Source organism: Melanotaenia boesemani, chromosome 1, assembly GCF_017639745.1.
Source record: "Melanotaenia boesemani isolate fMelBoe1 chromosome 1, fMelBoe1.pri, whole genome shotgun sequence".
NCBI lineage: Eukaryota > Metazoa > Chordata > Actinopteri > Atheriniformes > Melanotaeniidae > Melanotaenia > Melanotaenia boesemani.
In genome coordinates, this window is record NC_055682.1 from 14,685,648 (window position 1) to 14,706,424 (window position 20,777).

Here is a 20,777-nt window from a genome sequence, read left to right on the forward strand (position 1 = left end):
AATGCTGGAGTCAGTAGGTTATCGCTGTGGGCGCCACACCTCCTTCTAAGTGCCTGCTTTATCAAGTACAAGCAATTCTTCCTCTGAGTGGTTGTGGATGCAGGAGATGGGCCCTAATGGCAACACTTCATCAACCTCACAGCGGATGTGGAGGGAAACTGCAGCTTCTGATGTCAGATGAAAATGTTGACATTGTATGGTTACTACTGGGTTAAAGCCTGCAGTGAACCACACCTAATGTATTTTAGAGCTTGTTCTTGTCAGATCTTGGAAACAGCCATATACAACAGGATGTGATGCAAAAGCTGGGAGCCATGCAGTAACTGAAGAAAGGACAAGGTGTGTCCCAGATTATGGGAATGACACTACGGAGAAGGGACTTAAAATACCTTTGGTTTGTAATCTTCAGATGGTAAGCACCTCTATATGGCAACCAGGGGACACAACAAAATATGAATGAATCAGGGAATGAAGACTCTCAGAGTTCTGCATTCTTCAAAAGCATGCAGTCAAACTGAGTCAAAATCAAACAACGTGGAAAACCTGCCTGTTAATAAGAAATAATAAAAAATGCCTCCAACACTATTTAGCAAATTAGGATACAGTTCCCAGTCCAAATCAGCATTTTTCAGATGCTTAAAATAAGACAAACAAACAACAAAAATTATAAAAACTTGTGCTATTGTCACCTCTGGAATGTAATGAGCATGCATCTGAATAAATGAGCAATGAGTGCAAAACCAGAGCATCATCCTACCCTGCCAAATGCCTCAGCTTCTCCAAAGGGGACCACATATGACCAAATTTGCATCTGGAAGCCAAGTACTGTACCGAGGCCTGTCCATGACCATGATTATCCACTTGACATCTTTATTGTTTTGTGGAAGAGATCCACTTGGACAGAGCTGGAGACTGAAATACAGAGTGCCAAAGTGGCCCCACAGTGCTACTGTGGGATATCAGAGTTTTGTGTTGAAATAATTAGCCTGCTTAGCTGCCATCTGGGCTCTGGTTGCTGGTGTGTGGCACAAGCCAGGTGCTTCATGGGTATTACCACAGAGAGACATACAGCAGATGCTCATTGGTAAATCTGCCCACCTTGGCACAGATCTGGATTCAGCTCATCCCCACACAAAAGTGAGGGAAAACCACAATGGGGAATACAGACAGGGCTGGTTTGAGGACAGCTTCTTGAAGCATGCGCATTAAAGGCTTTAAAGCAATTACACCAATCATTACAGCCAAATTCAGTAAGTCTAGATGAAGTGAAACATAAACTTCCTAAGGACAGTGAACATTTCTGTTTGGAGTAACTCAGCATCTGCACCATCAAACCCGGGAAAATCTATGAAACTGCATTCTGCTCAGAAGTAAATCTGAGATAACTCCTATTCATTTGACATAAAATACCAAACCAAACAATCAACACCCTTATCTATGAAAAGCAGATGCCGTTTAATTGCTGCCCTGCCACTTCACAGCTTAAAATCTGAGGTCTAAACATTTTTGAGTAGTTCAGTAGGCTAGTAACTTGATAAGGCCCCTGGATTTACTCGATGAGGTAGAAAGTTCCTGAGCAAGCAGCAGGCATGTGGTTGTTGTTCCCTGAGGGCTGGGAAACTGTATCTGCCCTGAAGGAGCATCCTCTTTGGTAAGCACTTCTTATCCAGGCCATCACTGCAGGCTGATAGCAGCAGGGTAATATCCAGTAACTGCAGCTTTATGTGCGATCCAATACTTGGATCAATCTCTAGGACAGGAGGATTGCCATTAACCCCTGAGATCTCTCTCTTTCGTTCCTGTTTTCTCTTTCCTGTTGTGAATCTCTTCTTTTCTTGATGCTACAGCATAAATCAGGAAATAATTTTGAAAAGGGAAAGACTGTTCTTTATATTCATCTTTAACAAGAAGACTCTCCTCACTCTGCTTGGAATACCATGGAAAACTGCCATTTTAAATAATAATTTATGGTCCAAATATATTGGATATTCGAAGAAAAAATGTTACTTAAACATTTCCTTCAAAGCCTTCAAATATAATACGAAACATGGCAAGGGGAACTGAGTAAATGTTAGCGTGAATACACTATAGTATGTCCATGTGTAGGAGTGTGTAACTTCTGTTGTATTGGGCGGTGAAATGACACACAGGTTTATATTTCTGTATCTACTTACATGTGCAGAGAAAGCTAGAAAGAGAGTTAGCAAGAGAGATGGTGTGAACAGGAAAGAGACTGTGGGTTTGAGATTTTCTTTGAAACTCCTTGTACTTTGGGGAGTATTGCCTCCACTTTCCCATGTGACTGAGAAAAAGAAGCTAGACTGAACCTTATAGAACATTTCTTACACTCTCTGAATATAAATGGATAGTTATTTATATAAATGTAATGAACAATGATTCTCTCATTATAAGGATGATGATATTGGCAGGAGGTGACATTTCCAGATTACTCAAACAAGAAAGAAACTTTGAATATGGATGATATCCTTTGTTATTTTTGAGTTACTTTAGATAAACAAATATCAAATTACAATTTCAGTTTGAGATGTTTTACATTTGTTTTGTCATCATTATCTTATAATTATTTGGACAAAGATGAAACTCATGTTTCTGTGATTCAGATGTATGTTAACCTCACTGCAATGATTTGAACAATTAAAATATTTGATTCTTAAACGACTTCATTATCGAATATCAAAATTCAACAAAATCAGACTGGAAGGTAATATTAAGAAAGGATATTTAAATCTTATATATTTTTGATTTTTTTGTATCAAACACATTTTTAGATATAAAGGTATGATCCTCATTAAGCTACCGTTAACCTTTAGTTTATAATGACAGTGGCATTCAGCACCTTGATCACTGGTATTTAATTTTTCTTTTTTTCTTTATTTTTGCCAAGATAAAGAAATGACACCAACATGAACAATATCTCTTAAGTGGAACTTATCATCATCATTATTATTTTACAGTATTAACCTACATAAAAGTGGAAAACAAAGTGCACGTTGTTTCTAAAATTCAAGAAGTTTAAATATAATCAGAAGTTTGACAAGTTGAACTTACCTTGTGTTTCTTTTTTGCTTTTTACTTCTTTTTTTTTTCTTTTTTTCTTTTTTTTTTAAGGAGTGTCAAGACCCCAAAGCTGGATTGCAGGTGTAGCAGGTGTAGAACAGGAAGGTTAGGCACATCCTCTCTTTTCCACGCAAACACCACAGGTCACGAGGCAGCTGTCTGCAACTGGCAACATCACAGTCAACGGCATGGGTGCAGGAGAGCTGTCCAGGCGGGTTGCCGGCCGGACTGCAGAAAGGGCTGGTCAACTGACCCAGCGGCAGAGACGAGGGGACAGGCACACGGGGAGAGGAACTGAGCAGGAGTGGGCTCTGCTGGAAGGCTTTTTCGCCTCTCCTTCCCTGAATGAAAGCAATCCCTATGAGTGAATGGGTAATGAGAGACTGGCTCCTGAGATTTTAGCTTTCTTAATCATGTTCATAATTAATTCAGGAACATTGATAATTTCATTACATTCTTTTTGTCTTATCAATAAATGATGTGCCTGCACTTTTGGTCTTGTGTATACGGGAGAGAGGGAGGAAGAGAGGGAGCGAGGGACAAGAGAAGTAATACTGCACTAAAAGCACAGGAGATGGAAAATGATACAAACAGGGAAGTGGTAATTATAATCTTTGACCAAGCCACTGGAAGCACAATATGAAGTCAAGTGGCTACAAATAATTAATAAGGCCTCCTGGTGTGTGTGTGTGTGTGTGTGTGTGTGTGTGTGTGTGCGTGTGTGTGTGTGTGTGTGTGTGTGTGTGTGGTGAGAAGCTGGGGGAGGGCGAATGCTGATGAATGTCTGTTGAACCTTATTTCAATGGCTCTCTAAGTGGTCATTTAAAAAAAAAGAAGAAACAAAGACAAAACAACTATTAAACCTCACTGCAATTTCACAAACATGATGTTCTACACTGCTGGTAATACACTCACCTTTAAGCCTCACCTTTAAACAGGGACTAGAGGGTGGAGGATGCCTGTGTATTACTGTCCTTTGGATCCAATAAGGGCTCAGGTTTCAGAGACATTAGTGCACGGTAGCAGTTTTTTTAAAAAGACCACTCTCCTCCCTCCCTTCTCTCCTCTTCACGTGCCCTCTGTCAGGTCAAGAAAAGAAAAAGAGCAGAGCCATATTCTGTCTTGTGGAACATATAGTTTCCAGTTACTTGGCAGCAAGAATGATGAGATAATATGCATTTTTAATAGTTAATCCTCAGAATATTCAATAACCCTTCACCTCTCTGTGTGCTGGAGTCTGTGCACTTTCAATCGAACTTTCTTTTTAAAACTGAGCTGAAAATAGATCAAGAGGGAGGGCACAGGGAGAAAAAATGGCTGTAATGGATATCCCTGTTTCCTAAAAAATGCTGTGATGATGATTGAGTCTGAAGAAGCCTCTGACTCAAAACCCTTCTCTTTTGCTCCTGAACACGACAAGAAGATGAATGGCTTTGAGCAGCGTAATCTGACAGTGAGTGATTGACTGCTCTGTCAATGGTCAAATCTTCTACCAGAATAGTGGAGTAGGCTGTTTATTCTGATTTTCTGTGATGTAAAATGATTAATCTATATTAACAGAGACATTCAAAACAACATCTGTGTCATTACTTTAATGTTAATATCACAGCTTTTTACTTACAACAAGGCTTAACGGATATAATATCGCCATGATTTAATTTATGACTAATCAGACAGTCAGATCATTTTTACATGAAATTTGGATGATTTGACCATAAAAGCAGTGCTCCTTCACAGCTGAAAGGCCACGTGATTTCTGTCTTTTTCTAATGGATTTCCAGCTTGTGACACAATACAATATAGATTGGTAAAGCTATATGAGGCATTAGAGATTCAAGTACTTTATGTCCTATTTATTCCTTATGTGCCACGGGCCCCTGGCCTTGAGATATGACCAACTCAACACAAGAAACCTTTAATAAAATAAAAAAGTAAAAAGGGGAAAATAGAGATTTACAGCTGGCCATTTTGACAGTAGACTTGATATAAGGTCTTCATAACAAGTTTTGCATTTTATTCCAGGTCCCTTCACACACATTTTAATCATATTTTATGTGATCTATGTATGCAGCACTCATCCTCTCTCTGTCACACAACCTCTCCAACGTGTCCTTCTTAAACAGATTGCTACAATACTTGTAATGATGGTCCTTCCCAGCTGTTAATGCAGGAGAGGGAAAGGGAGCAGCCGGCTCTAGTATTACCATAATACCCGCTCCTTCCCTCTGCTGTCCCAAGGGTCCATGTGGGGCTGCATGGGGATGTGGGGTAACTCTGCTGTGGTAGGAACTCAACTGGCTGCTGGTCCTGGAGGCTGTGTGTGTGTGTGTGTGTGTCTGTGTGTGAATATGTGTGACTGTGACAGGGCTGAACCTGCCTGTGGGCGATGTAATAAAAGAGCCACACTGCTGGTAGTGATGGTGGCCCTGCTGCTGTAGCTGCAGAGGAGGGGATAAATATAAAGCAGGCCTGCATGAAAGACACGGCCCTCAAGTCACAGCCTGACTTACATCCTAATAATTAGACCCCTTTCCAATAAAACAGGGATTTGTAGTCATGCATCTCTTTTACTTGTGTTTGATACTGCAGTGGGAGAAATGCATGATCTGCTGCTGTAACTGGGCAAAAGGGCCACTTTGAGAGGATTAAATTCCAGCAGTGTTGGAAAAAGATAAGCAGCATCTACTTAATTTCCTTCCAGAAGTTCTAACATCAGAAAAAAATTGTATCAGCCTCTTGATTAATTTATATTTAGCTATTTTCTAGTATAGTCTATAGTTTTTCCTCTATTAAATCCGTTGTTAAAATAAAAGAAAGCTTTCCTGTTTGTAATTACTATGAAATCCATACAGTGTACCATTCTCGCACACTTTCCTGCACTCCACTGTTTGTGATAGTGTCTAATCAATAGATGAGGCATGCAGGTTGCAGTTGCATGTTATCTTCAACCTCATAATGCACCCTGGCACACTCTTGTATATCCTCTCTTCAGCATTACCCCTCTCTTATTTTGTCAAACTTTCAGAAAAAGTCTAAGATTATTGTGCATGGTAGTTGATTTTAAACATCACATTCTTCAAACAAACCGGCACCTTTTCCTTTGTTAAGAAAATGCACAAGACAGATTTAAGACCCTTTTATGTTTTTCTGAACTTGTCTTTTGGCCATCTGTGAGTTAATTTGTTTGTGCCTCACTAGTGCTTGAGAATTGCCAAAAACTCGATTGAAAAGTAGATATACACAGTACTTGACTTGTAGAAGCAGGTGGAGATGGTGTGTGAGGGAGGGAAGGTCTGGGTGGGGTGGTGGTCCAGGCAGGGGGTATCAGGCTAATTAAAGCAAGCATTTGTCAGAGATTAAGCCTTAAACAGAAAAGGTCATCTGAGCACCAGAGCACACTGTTTCGCTGCTGTTCTCTTAGGGCAGTCTAAACCTTTCCAAGCTAAATGGTAAAGATGCTATTTGCCAGAGAAGGGGGAGGGGACTGAGATCCCAACCAGTGACAAGACTGACACTCGGGTCATTGGTTCTTTACTGTCCATTACACATGCTGGTCAAATCTGGCAATCGGTGTCATTTAGGGATGAAAAATAAGTGCAGGGACAAGATCAATAGATGCAGCCGTCTGTACCAGCTGTGATTAATTGACTGTCACCAATTAATGACTGGCCTGTTGCAAAGCAATGCAATCTTAGTGGGACAATGGGTATTTCTTTCATTTTGGTTTGATATTGGTTATCTTTGGGGGAAATTTTTGCTGGAATAAAGTCATTAACCACTTCAGCTAGAATTTGCTGGTTTACTGGGGCACACTGGAAAGTATTTCTGACAGCATCTTGCATGTTAGGTGTTGTTTGAAGACATTTGCAATATTCAGAGGAATGTATGCTTGAATGAAAGCTTGCAAACATCCACATAGCTTTTTTTAGTCCATCAGTAATAGTTAAAAATATTTGACTATATTCTTGCTTGTATAAATCTGCTGCACCACATGTCTGAATATATTACCACATTCTCATTATACAGGAATAATAATAATATCATAGAAAATGATGCAACATTTCTGTCCCACTGTAACTTATTTAACTTCAATATTTGATCATTTTCATTTAATTTGAACATTTGCATAAAACCACTGGTGATACAGGAAACATGTGAGAACAAGAGGTGTTTTGTGATCTATTCAATAGGTCACTGAAAACAATAAAACAAGTGCTGGTGATGTTTTTAAACTGGAATTGGAGTACAAGGTTATTTTGCAGTCAGTCAATTCTAATCGTATTAGATCCCGAGAAGATGTCCTGGTTTGAGACACGATGAAGCACAGGACACGCAGCTTTAGATATGAGTGATGGCCCTGGAAGGTTAAACTGTGGTAGAGATGTATTTGAAATGTTTTTAGTGGAATTTATGCTAATAGTAGAGCACTCTGTATTGTTATTCATAAATTACACCATTTACAACAGACAAAGCTCGCAAAATAATAACAGTGTAATCTTCTTTATGGGAATGCTTTGAATTATTGACAGTGATGTTAGTGGCTTTGAAAACAGTAAATGTCATTTTAAAATTAGTCAGTGGATATTACTGTTATTGTTTTACAGAAACAGCAAAGAACCACAACCAAAAACAAATATCTTACCAATTTCTTTGGTCTTTTCCTATTACAGACCTATTGCAAACTTATTTTCTCCATGAGACCTACTCAGTAAGTACCAGCCTGCTTTAAGTTTTGTTAAAAGTTTGTTTTGTGAATAATACAAAAGAGTTGACTCGAAGAACAGCTATATTTATTCACAAGGCAACCCAAATAGACAACATCTGTATGCTGATGTGTAGCTGCAAATTTATTTATTTACCCGATTAAACCCTTTGAAACTCTTATAGGGCTATATTTTTTTGTTTTAAAATTAGTTTGCAGCATAGTCTGTGGCACACAAATCACTGCTTCATTTTAGGATCTCTCTGGATGACAGGTTCATAGTGAATTCAAATATTTTTTCCAAATCTGATACCTGACTTTTGCACTGGTAACTTTAGTTTCTACCACAGCTATTGTCATATTTGTGCTGAATGATTCAAAACAACTCCTAGTGCAACATTTCCCATGTCTCCTGCTTTTGAGTTCATAATTAAAAACTCAATGTCTTAACTCAAAGCATTATCACAACTGTAACTTCAACACAGTTTAGTAAACATTTCTTAGTCTTTCTGAGTATTGAAAATACAGAAATTGATTAATAAAATGAGAAGCCAATTTATGAAGGTTGAATATTTAGGCAGTTGATGAAATCTCATTTCTGATTATTTTTAAACAAAACAAAACCATAACCTGTCTAACAATGGGTTACTTCCCAGACTTGTTAACTTATATAGAATACAACGCTGATGTTATGTGTTGGTTTGTTTAGTGCTGCTACACTCAAACATGGGGTCAGCCTCTAAAATCATATCTCAGGCCATTTCTGCTCTTCATATGCAGATCCTAAACATATCTGTCAACTGCAAGCTAAAGAAAATCTCATCCCAACATGCAACACGTGGCTTCACATTCTCTAAAAGATAGCTCACTTATTATAACTGGTTGGCAAAGCAGGCGTTAGATTTGCTGCAGTTTATTCTCACAGATTTCATCAACCCAGTTTGAAGTAGCAGATGAAATAAAACCATTAGGTTATGCTATTTAGCACCAAAAAGCACAGATACAAAATCGGTAGATTTGATTTTGACTTGTTTTGATGGCATACTAACATAATTATGTATCCAGAGCAGTTGTGATCTTGCAGTGTCATGAGACTGAGAAATTGTTCTTCACATCTTTTTATGTTTTCCTAAAGCATCATGTTACAGCTGCATTTTGCTTTAGAGCATCACGTCGCAAAGCACACCATGGCTGATTCAGCAATGCAACACAAGAGGGCATTATCAGAGGAAGGAAGGAGAAGAAAAAAAATGTGACAGACCAAGAGATAAGACAAGAGTCAACGTTGGACTTTTACTAGTGGGAGAAAGCTCAGAGATGCTAAAAGAATATGCAACTAAGAAAATCTGCCAAACTGTGGGGCTTTAAGAACTTAATACTTACTACCTTTACTTATGTGTAAAAGTGTTTCTATTACTATCATAGTCTTTATAAAGTTGATGTAGACTATGTAAACGTGTTGCATTTACTTGAAAAAACTGACTTAAAACGATAGTTTTACATAAAAATGTATGTTTTTTTTAAAAGAATAATTTTTATGTAAAAAAAAATCTTCAGATTTTCTTAATTAATTAGATAACGGTCAACAAAAAGCTCTTTGCAATGTTCTCACCTACAGGAAGTAAAACACAGATTAAAATGTCTTTTAATATCTCACAGGAGGATCCATTAGCTACACTGAACTCTTTATGCTCGTACCAAAGACCAACGCAGTGAGTGCAAGCCAAATTCCTGCAGGACAGGAGGTTGCAGTCATAGAGAAACGCGGCCATTGTCTCAGAATCCTTATTTTCAATGTCATTTTCTTCACCCTGATGCAGCAGGTCAAGTTGTAAATTTGTTAGGGGAATAGGTCAAAAGTACAGTGAAGCATTAGCATTATCTTACAGTACATAGCGTGAACGCTTTAACACTCTTACGCTGAATTACTCAATAATTCATACTCCTACGAAGTATGGCGGCTCTGCAGTCAGAGTTTGTGTTGGCAAATGTCAACACTTTTGGTCTTTTTAGCTTTCCGTAGTTGGAAGACTCGGCGCGCGTAATAGCGGTTTCTTCCTGGTGGGAAATTTTGAACGCCCTCAGTGGAAGTATGCCGTTTCTACTGGAAACAAATAACCATGGCTCTTAACTATCAGACATCGACTCTTTCTCTAACGCTGCCCATTTCGTGTCAGATATGCCTCGGAAAGGTAACTGCTCCTCTTTTTAAAACAACTGAGATCCATCATTCTGAGGAAGATAAAGTTTCACACGGTATAAACGGATGCTTTGTAACTGAAAGGTTGCTGCGGTACCCGTTAAAAGTGGCAGCTGTCTTTGATGCTTCACACCGTTCACTGGTGTTGGCATGGCGTCTTGACAACAAATAATCCGCTTATGTTTTTTTTTCTGTGCAGGTCCGGCAGCCGGTCATTTGTGCCAACCACCACGTGTTCTGTTCAACCTGCATGGAAATGTGGTTAAAGAAAACCAGCCAGTGTCCCACCTGCAGAGTCCCCATCACTGCAGAGAACCCGTGCAGGAAAATCATCGGTGAGTAACAGCACACAAAGAAGGAAATAGTAACAAGAAAGAGGAGACTTCAGAGTCACCATATTACATGAAGACGGTGCGAGCTTTACTGTTGTAATCTACTAGATTGGAACATCTTGCGCTAATACAGTTAGTTTTCTGGGTAAAATATTTGTTTCTTGCCATACATTCAAATTAAATATATTAATCAGAGGTTTGGACTATTCTTTCCTCATGTTTACATAAAAACAGCTGTATTGCTTACCAGGAAACAACCAGACTGGAACCCACACAAAAAGAAAAAAGATAGCTAGCCCTAACATGTATATCTAAGTCAGTAGTTATGAAAAGTATCCTATACTCAGAGCGTTGCTGTCGGTGTAGTGCCGAAAACAGCACCCCTGCCATGAAAAGCACCCCTCTCAAGGAACGTTACCAAAAGCCTGAACTAACCTGCTGATAAAATATATATATTACACAGAAAAACAATTATGCTTAAATGGTCTGTATATGGTCACACAGAAATAGTAGGACCAGGACCAACAGGGAAAGATTTCCTGGGGGGCATATTCTGGCAGATTGCACTGCCAGAATATGCCCCCCCCCCCCCCCCCCCCCCCCCCCAGTAAATTTGTCCTCGTTATTCCTATTTTTTTTGTGTGACCATATACAGACCACATAATCATCAGTGTTTGACTTTTTTTTCTCTGTTTCTCTCTCTCTCTCTCTCTCTCTCTCTCTCTCTATATATATATATATATATTAGTTCAGGCTTTTGGTAAGGCGAGATGCCGTTACTGTTCCTTGAGGGGGGGTGCTTTTCATGGCAGGGGTGCTTTTTTCAGCACGACACCTGGCAAAAACCTCCTATGTCCAAAATTCGTGATTTTTGTTTTCCTTCATAAATCATTACTATTGGTCACCCTTGATGTCTGTTGTTTTACAAATATTTAACCAAAGATATATGATGTAAAACACAATACCAAGTTTGATGACAATATGTCCAGTTATTACAAAACCATACAGTTTTTTTCATTTTTTGAGTTTTGGAGATAGGAGGTTTGCGCCCGACAGCAGCAAAAGGTGTTTTCAGAACAGGGGTTTATACAGTACTTAGAAAAAGTTAGGGATTTTCAACTTTTGGGTCAACTTTATAGAAAATGTTACAAATTGACACTACAATGATAACGTGTCATGAATGTGGGGTATTTAAATAGAATCATGCATTGGTAATAACTTTATTCAAAAGAATTTATTGACACAAAAGCTAACAAGAGTGGTGGGTATACCACAACATAAAATGTCAATGTGTCAATAACTTTCCCTGTATTAACTGTCATCTTGGTTTGTTTGGTGTTAAAATGTGAACAGTATGATTAAGAGGACTGTTTAGATAGAAGTTATCATGGAATCAGCACATTTAGTAGTTCATTCTTGGGTTAGACACTTTTTTTGCAGCACATTGTCAGAGAACAACATGCTGCCCAATAAATACTTAAGCAAAAGTTCATTCAGAACTTTAGAGAACATCAAATTAAGTTCACCTAAACAGGCTTTAGTGTATTTTAGGCACATTATTTCATTATACAAAAAGCTGAAAATTTGTGATTAGTGTATATTCAGTTTGATGTTAATAATAATAAGATTTTCTGTCCACAACTGTTTGAATATGGATAAAGACCAAATGGAGGATGGAGATTGTTACTCTGACCAGATAATGTGAGCTTTTTTTTAGGCAAAATAGTTGTTGATGGTCCACCATGCATGTTAAATTGGTTGTTCTAAATTCTCCCTAGGAGTGAGTGTGTGTGTGTGAATGGTTGTTTGTCCATATCTGTGTTGGCCCTGCGACAGACTGGTGACCTGTCCAGGGTGTACCCTGCCTCTCACCTGCTAAAATGCTGGGATAGGCTCCAGCATACCCCAAAAAATTGACTAAGCGGTTAAGTTAATGGATGGATGGATGGTCCACCATGGCATGCAGATAAATCTCAGCAACCTCTGTTAACGTTTTACTAACATTTCAAATAGAAGTAATGTTAATTTTCAAAGTTTTGCTAAATTGTGCAATTTAGGTTTGCAACTCTATCACTGTAACTACATCATGGAACCCACACAAATGATGAGTTTCTTTCCTTGGAGCATTACTTTTATGTGTTTCATTATCAGATGATCATTAACTGCGATGCTGTATTTCTGTTACAGGAGGGACAAATGAAGGTGATCACAGTGATAGTCCTTCTATGAGGAAATGTCTCAGGAAAACCAGAGGAGAACTGCTTTTTCGAGAGTATGAGGTACTAGACCATCATTCAGTATGTTTTTATCTTTATAATATGCTGTTCTGTTATCAAGTAGCTTAAGCTTTTTTTTTATTATGCAGACTTATAAAGGACAATATCACAGAAAAAAGTGAGAATAATTTAAGTCATTGCAGTTTGGAATTATAGTTGCAACTACCATCCCATACAGCTCAAAAAGCAGTTTATAGTTGGAGTATTTTTATTGAAGAAGACAATGTGTAATTTGACAACTGCAGATTTCATTTAGTTTGCATTATCATCTCCATCAGTGGTGATATAGGCAGAATCAAATGTCCTGCTTTATGTTTTCAAAAGATGATATTGTAGCTGCACATGTTTGCCTGAAAAGGCCGCAAGTGATAAGAGGACACAGTACTTTTTTTTTTATGTATTTAAAACCCTGTTTTTAATGTCACAAAATTTCTTTGACAGGAAGAGATTGAAGGACTTGTGAGAGAAAATGAGGAGCTGAAAACAAAAAATCAAAGTCTGGAGGCACAACTGAAGACTGCTTTGCATCCCTGCAGCGTTAATGCAGAGCATCAAGATGACAAAAGAGTTTCCCCTCTTGTTGTGGAGGAATGGAAGAACAAGCTGCAAGCTGCCACAGATGTTTGTGATAAAATAAAGCAGGACATGGACAAGCTGAAAGAGGTGCGCAACCTGCTGTAAACATGTTGTACAATCTTTGTGTTATATTGATCCTGGAAACAGATAGAACTGCCTATGAAGGAATATAAACACAGTTTTGTTTTGCACTTTATTTGACCTCCACTGGAGAAAAAACCCCACTGAAGTTAGCTAAAGGAAACAAGTTTGCTTTAGTTAATATAGACGTGGTTTCTTTTAATGAATCATAGAATAATTGAACTGTTTCATTTGCGTTTCATAGGCAAATAAGACCCTGCGATCTCAGAATGTCGACCTTGTACAGGAGAATATGAGACTGAAAGCAGAGGTGTCAAGCAGATCTCCTCAAAAGTAAGTATCTGCCTTGTTTCCTGGCATCCAAAGACTTCCTGAATCTTTGCAAGTTGTACAAGCATTTTTGGTGCTTTGATCTTTAATTTTAGCTGCTAATCACATGACTGATTATTGTTTCAGTTAATCCACTCAGACCTAAAGGGTACAAATGCATCCTTTTACCTTTCAAGCCTGATACAACATTTCTGTTGCCTCTTCATTTTCAAGACACCTGAGCAATTATTTCTTTAATGAAAAACTTTGACAAACAAGATAAAGTCAATAATTTACTATAACTTGAAGGATTCACCTCCTAAAGGCTTTGTTTTATTTAATGTTTTTTGTTTCTTCATACAGTGAGAAATAAATGGTTTTTGTGTACGGTTAGAAGTTTTTTAGAAAGCCCTCAGGTTTTAGAAGACTGCTTTAGTGCTGTCTGAAGTAATTTGAACAGTTTTGGTATTTTTTTTGTGCTTAAACAGCATTACTGAGACACTTGCCACAGATGATAGTTGTCACAATAAAAACCTACCTGCAGCTGTCAGTATGAGACAAACTTTTTATGTTTTGGCCACAAACTAATTGTTTGAAGGTTGGCATGGTGCATTCTTATTGTAATCTGGTGAGGATTCTAGCTGTGCAACATATTAGAAGACTTTTTTGTTGCAGCGCTTCTGGACCTGTTAGTTTACTGTCATTGACCAGTCATAATCTAAAAAGAGGTGAAACTTGTGCTACAAATACTCTAAACAGTATTTCTAACAGAAAATGACAACAGAGTTGTCTGTAGATAAGGATCCATGTGTTTTGCACTGATCTTCCAAATGATTGAATAGCTTTCTTTATTATATACTCGATTTACTTAATTTCCAAAGGTGTTATCTTGGATAAGGTACAATTACAGAACTACTGAGGATGATTAAACTGATGTCATTAAACAAAATATCATTTGAGTTTTCCGTCACAATGTTACTTCAAAATGATCTGTCCCCAGGTTTGGTCGATACACAGTGGCAGCGCTGGAAGCCAAAATACAGCAGTATGAGCGTGATGTCGACCACTTGAAAAGGGCTTTGGAACGCAGCGACCAGTACATAGATGACCTCGAGGCTCGGATCAGAAGGTCTGAGCAGAGATATGTTGAAGTGCAGGAAGCTGGTGAGAATTGCAAGACTGCGACAGAAGCTCTCACACAGCAAAAGAAAATCAGCATGATGATGAGAAGCTTGAGTGACAATGAGCGAAGATCAATCTGCAGCAATCCAGAGGCAGAGTGCCCAACATTTTCTAGAAATCAGAGTTTGGTGTTCATGCCATCTGCAGACAACAAAGAGTTTGGTAAGAATCTCACTGGAGAAAAGAACAATGAAGACCCAGAAAGCTCCTCCTCTGACTTCTTGCCCACAACTCCATCCTCTGCTTTACGGTCTCTGACCCTGAGAAGCCCTGGCATCCGTGAAAAAAGAGTTGCATTTAAACCTGTGTCTCATCTGAGAAGGCTTGACTTCGAAGAATATCCTAGTCCTGGGAAGTCAAGTGTAGTCTTGCAGAGCAAATTCCACAGCCTTGAAAAATTCCCCAAAGGCTTGCATCCAAATGATAAGGACTCTTCAAAGTCTGTGTTTTGGGGTTGTTGGCAGAGCTCAAACTTAAATGACCCAGTGTGTCCAGGTTCCAGTAAAGAAAGCTCTGTCAAGGAATCCACATCTACTAGTCTTGTAGGCAATAAGTCTGATAGTTTTCAGATGTCCAGTGAGGCCTCCATGGATGCAGCTTACCTGGATAAAATTTCCGAGTTGGACTCCATGATGCTTGATGGAGAAAGTTCCAGTAGCCGGGGATCACAGCTCTCCTTGGGTTCCTCCCTTCCCACAGACTTGGACAGCACTCTTGTCCCAGATCCACAAACCTGCCCTGATGTCTTATCGAGCCCTGATGGCATTGCCGCAGTCCAACACGAGCAGCAGAACCAGCAATCGTGCGACAACACAGACGGCACCTTTAATACCGAAGAGGCTCCAAATCGATCTGCAGAAGAATGTTTTGCTGCTCAGGTGACAGATAGGAAGGATGAGACTCATGTGTCTGGCAGTGCAGAGCAGGAAGAGCCCTGTCAGACTGAGGAGCTGTCTTTTGATTTGTTGTTTGATCCTCTGGATGAGATTAAGGCCGGTCCCTCTGGCTCTCTCAGTCCAGCAAGCCAATGCCATGATCAGGATCATGTGAACCTTTCCTCCTCTCCCTCTGGCTGCACTAGTAGTAAGCCTGTAAGCACAAGAGAAAGACATGCCCTGAACAACAGCCAGCCAATAAAGAGAAAGTCTCACAGTCCCTTTAATACAAGCAGTCCCACCAAACTTTCAAAGCTCATGTAAAGTTTTCAGAAACCTAATTTGTGTGTTCTCAATGTTCTATAGCATCTTTAGGCGAAGTTTCACTACTGCTTATGGCTGGAAAGTATTATTCTGTATACCCTTAGAACAAATGTGTGCATTTGATGTTGGTGTGTAACTTATTGTCATGATTCCCTTGTGATATGAATTAAGGTGAACTAGAAGATCGTCACATAGGTTTTGTGAAAATGTACTTGTATGTCTCAGGGGTAGTGGAGTAACTGAAGGTCAGGTTTTTAAAGCCGGAAGATCTGTTTGCAGTCATTTGTATGTTCATGTGCAGAGGTGCATCACATGTGCAGCATTGACGTTTTTCAAATATACCTTAAGATTACTTGTCTGTGTTTGTCTTTTCCAGCTCTTCAACAGACGTGATGTTTATGGTGATCTTTTTTTGCAGCATTGAATACAGATTTATATAAATAACATCAAAAGAAGTCATATGCTGAATTAAAATTGGCAGTTTTGTGTGTTAGGAAATAAAGAAGTAATGCAATGAAAAGACATGTTTTAATGTGTGTTTTTTTTTGTTTTCTATGCCCTAATCACCTGATCTGAGCGAATCATCAGTCTTGAAACTGTGGCTCAGAGTTTTGCTGTGAATTTTCCCCTTTTCATTTCTGTGGAATTATGAAGTAACTTTTCTCGGATAAGCAGTTTTTTCACATAATTTATTTTTGCTACTTTTGCAGATGATTTATAGTATACATAAAACAGTCGCAATTATTAATCGGTGGCCATTAAAAATGGAAACAGCACAGCCTGTTCATGTAGCCTTGTAATGACACACATTAGAGACCTCACAGTAGCAGAAAGCGCCCTATTTATAATGCAAATTTAACGATATGGTGTATTTCACATACCTCCTAATCGCCACATGAAAATTTAATTGGGTAACTATTGTGGTTTGAATTAATGAAGTGTTAATTCATTCGGATTAATTAATTTAGGTAAAGACTTTGTACAAGGTTATGCTGGTATATTAAATCAATTTGTTTAGTACTCATCTGGTGATGATGGGCTGTAATGATGGGGTGGCGGTCTCATTATATCCAAGGGTTAAAATGAGAGGAGAGAACAGAGCCACCTGGTTTAACTTACACATTTGAATATCTGACACTGTGAATGACAGATTAGATAAATAAATCCATATATAAATATAATATTTCTGCTCTGATGCTTCTATATAATACTTTCTTGTGCCTCTGATTTGCATTGATATTGAATATGGGCTATTTCCCTCCGCATTTTTTGGCAGACAACTGCTTGAGAAAAAAAACAAAACAAAACTAAAAACAAACAAACAAACAAAAAAAGCACAAAACAGACAATAAAAATTTCATTAAGTTGGTCACAGGCCTCTATGTAAAGAATTAGGCCTAAAAGGCAGTTGCTGGATGGAAAGAAGCAAGTCCTTAAAAACGCAAGCATCTACACTCCAGATGTTATTGCCTGCCCTGTGACCAGTTTTTATCTGTCAGCCAGTTCACTGTTCTGCCAGTTTATGTCTCGCGAGAGCAGCCGAGCACGGGCTTGACGAGATCTGTGGCGCTCAGGTGTAAGAGCCTCTCTCATCCCCAGCAGTGGGAAACAGTAGACAGATAAGTGCGTCTGAGAGACTGCAGGCATCTCTGTGATCTCCGGGCTCAAGGCTGCACTCGGCGCACTACACAGCGAACTGAACTGCATCATTACTGGATAGGCAAAGGATCTCTCTGTGTCTATGACTATTTTCCAGCTCTTGTAGCCGTTTCCCCCTTTTCTCACCCGTGCACTTTAATTGGAGAAACTCGCCAAGATGATGTCCATGAACAGCAAGCAGCCGCACTTCGCCATGCATCCCTCTTTACCCGAACCGAAGTACACCACCCTGCATTCCAGCTCGGAAGCTATAAGGAGAGCCTGTCTGCAAACTCCACAGGTAAAACGATCCCTGAAAACTTTTCCTTTGTCATTTTTCTTGCTTAGGCTGCTTGTAGCGATGAGCGCCGTCTGTGCGTAATAACAAGGCTTGCTTCAAGGCACATTGAGCCAAGACGCGCACTTAATGTTTTTTTCATGTGTTCCACAGCAATCACTCGGAGGATCTGTGATCGTTTTGAAAGCATGCTCACGCAAAGCCTGGCTTTGCTGTTTTTGTATTAATTTTTATGACTTGTCGCCTCTGAAGGAATACTCAACTCTGTTATGTGTCGCAAAAGTCCCGACTGACAGATACATTTATGCTGGTTTCTTTTTTCTTTTCTCTCCGTGCCTCTTTCCGTTTCTTACTTATATCGCACCCATTCACTCTCTCCCTTTCTTTCCTTTAATTTTCGCCCTTGCAGCTACAGAGTAACATTTTTGCGAGCCTGGATGAAACCTTGCTGGCCCGGGCAGAGGCTTTGGCGGCCGTGGACATCGCGGTGTCCCAGGGCAAGACGCACCCGTTCAAGCCCGACGCCACCTACCACACGATGAGCACGGTGCCGTGCTCGTCGACGTCCACTGTTCCACTGGCCCACCATCATCATCACCATCACCACCACCACCACCAGAACCTGGAGCCTCCGGACATTATGGACCACATCAGCTCACCGTCCCTCACTCTGATGTCCAGTGCGCACGACGGGACAGGCGGAGGAGGTGGCGGGGGAGGCGGAGGTGGCGGCGGAGGGCTCATCTCCACCTCCTCTGCCCACCCGCACTCGCACATGCACGGCTTGGGTCACCTGTCCCACCAGGCAATGAGCATGAACTCGTCGCTCACCCACCACGGACTCTTACAGGGCCATCACGGGGGGAGTCAGGGCGGTCCAGGACTCACAAACCCTGGGCTTCCCTGCATCAATGACTCGGACACAGATCCCAGGGAGCTGGAAGCTTTCGCAGAGCGCTTCAAACAACGGAGGATCAAGCTGGGGGTGACCCAAGCGGACGTGGGCAGCGCTCTGGCTAATCTCAAAATCCCCGGTGTGGGATCACTGAGCCAAAGTACAATTTGTCGATTTGAGTCCTTAACTCTCTCCCACAACAATATGATTGCGCTCAAACCCATCCTCCAGGCCTGGCTGGAGGAGGCCGAGGGGGCTCAGAGGGAGAAAATGAGCAAACCTGACATTTTCAACGGAGGGGAAAAGAAACGCAAGAGGACCTCGATAGCGGCCCCCGAAAAGAGGTCTTTGGAGGCTTACTTCGCCGTACAGCCTCGACCGTCGTCCGAGAAAATAGCAGCTATAGCTGAAAAGTTGGACCTGAAAAAAAATGTGGTGCGAGTGTGGTTTTGTAACCAAAGACAGAAGCAGAAGAGGTTGAAATTTTCAGCTGCTCACTGATGGTCAAAAAGAAGAAGGAAAAAAAAAAAAACAACCACAACAACAAAAAAAAAAAAAAAAAAAAAGAAAAAAAAAAGAAAAAGGAAAATGAAATAAGTGTGACTGAATTTGGGGACCAAGGGACATTACTAAGACACCATTTTCAGTCTTTTGTCCCCAGCGATTTTACATGCCGGTGCAGAATGGGCTTTAGATCCCCATTTTATGAGGCTTCATATATCTTGTTTATTTTCACGTTATCGGTGAATGTGAAGTATGCAAATAACAGATTACACAAATATCGCCCAGTTTTTTACAAGGGAAAAGTTTAGCGAAGTCGACATTGCCTTTGAACACACGTGGAAAGGGTAATTTGCTTGACAAAATAGCGAGTTATTTTCTCCTGATAGGCCTATTATTTGAAATATAGCCATTTAAGAATTACCTCATTGATTGTTAAACTGTTTTTATTTATTTATTTTTTGTCGTTGTTGGTATAGAGTAATTCACGAATTTATTGATTTATTCATGCATTAATTTATTCTTATTTGGAGGCTGCTATCAACTCAAATTTAGTTGCAAACTTTTATGGCTGACGGAATAAAAGAAAAAAAAGAGAAAAAATTAGGCCTGCATGAAATCTTAATTCACGGAAAGTAATTAAGCCTCAACAGGCTGTCATATTTACAGATATATTTATTTTGAATTTGCACAAAATACCCTTTAGGTTTATAGGTTGTGTCGAAATGGTTTGTATATACAGACATCACTTTATTACTATTATGAGAAGGGGAGCTCCTTTGTCTTGGAAATAAATTATAACGGTCTATCGACATCATTGGCATTACAAGGAACGTTTAAAGCAAATCAGAACACTAAAGCCTTGTACGCTTCATCAAAGAGAGCTTAAAAAAAGACGGAAGAAATAATAAATTATTTCATGTGTTTCAGTTTGCAGTGCAAACACTATGCATTGGGGAAAACTGCGTACAGCAGTGCAGTCTACTGATAGACCTTATTTTGTGGATGGTGTAAGTCACTGTTAAATGCCTGTTTTCACATTAAGATCACCTCGTTGTTTGTCGTGTTAATTGTTACAGAATCGTTGTGTAAGTAATATTTTTACTTTGTGCACAAGTATGTTTACAAAACTGCGGCGACATGTGCATCATGAAAAATGTTCCACTGTCTCCTTCCCTCACTTACAACTTGTCCACTCTCCTCTGTTGTCTTCTTACTTTCATTGGTACTCTTCATCCTGTTAGCCAAATTCAACGGGGGAGGTGTGGAGGTTTGTTCCAGCAATCTTCTAATAAATCAAACAAAGAAAAATGGGCTTTTCTGGTTGTGATTGGCTAAGTAAGACTACCAAGCTTGCAACGTTAATGCTTGTATAATATTATTGTGGTCACAATTCGATATGAACTGAGACTTTATTTTAAAATTCGGTCAGTCTTTATATGATCTAATTTTAAATTGAGCATTTTTATTCAGACAAAGTATTTAATCGATATAATAGATGTACATAGGT

General features: G+C 39.6%; 2 protein-coding genes across 2 annotated transcripts; both read left to right on the forward strand.

Annotated features, from left to right (window-relative positions):
* Positions 1–9,806: 9,806 nt before the first annotated feature.
* On the forward strand, positions 9,807–16,450 carry obi1 (ORC ubiquitin ligase 1). Its single transcript, XM_041993395.1, has 6 exons — positions 9,807–9,972; positions 10,180–10,315; positions 12,500–12,591; positions 13,030–13,251; positions 13,490–13,578; positions 14,555–16,450. Exons 1-6 carry the CDS (start codon positions 9,901–9,903, stop codon positions 15,933–15,935), a joined length of 1,992 nt encoding a protein of 663 aa, XP_041849329.1. The 5' UTR covers positions 9,807–9,900; the 3' UTR covers positions 15,936–16,450.
* Positions 16,451–17,566: 1,116 nt separating this feature from the next.
* Positions 17,567–20,558, forward strand: pou4f1 (POU class 4 homeobox 1). The gene is made up of 2 exons (XM_041993410.1): positions 17,567–17,874; positions 18,281–20,558. The coding sequence occupies exons 1-2, from the start codon at positions 17,752–17,754 to the stop codon at positions 19,265–19,267; spliced, it is 1,110 nt and encodes a 369-aa protein (XP_041849344.1). The 5' UTR covers positions 17,567–17,751; the 3' UTR covers positions 19,268–20,558.
* Positions 20,559–20,777: the final 219 nt, after the last annotated feature.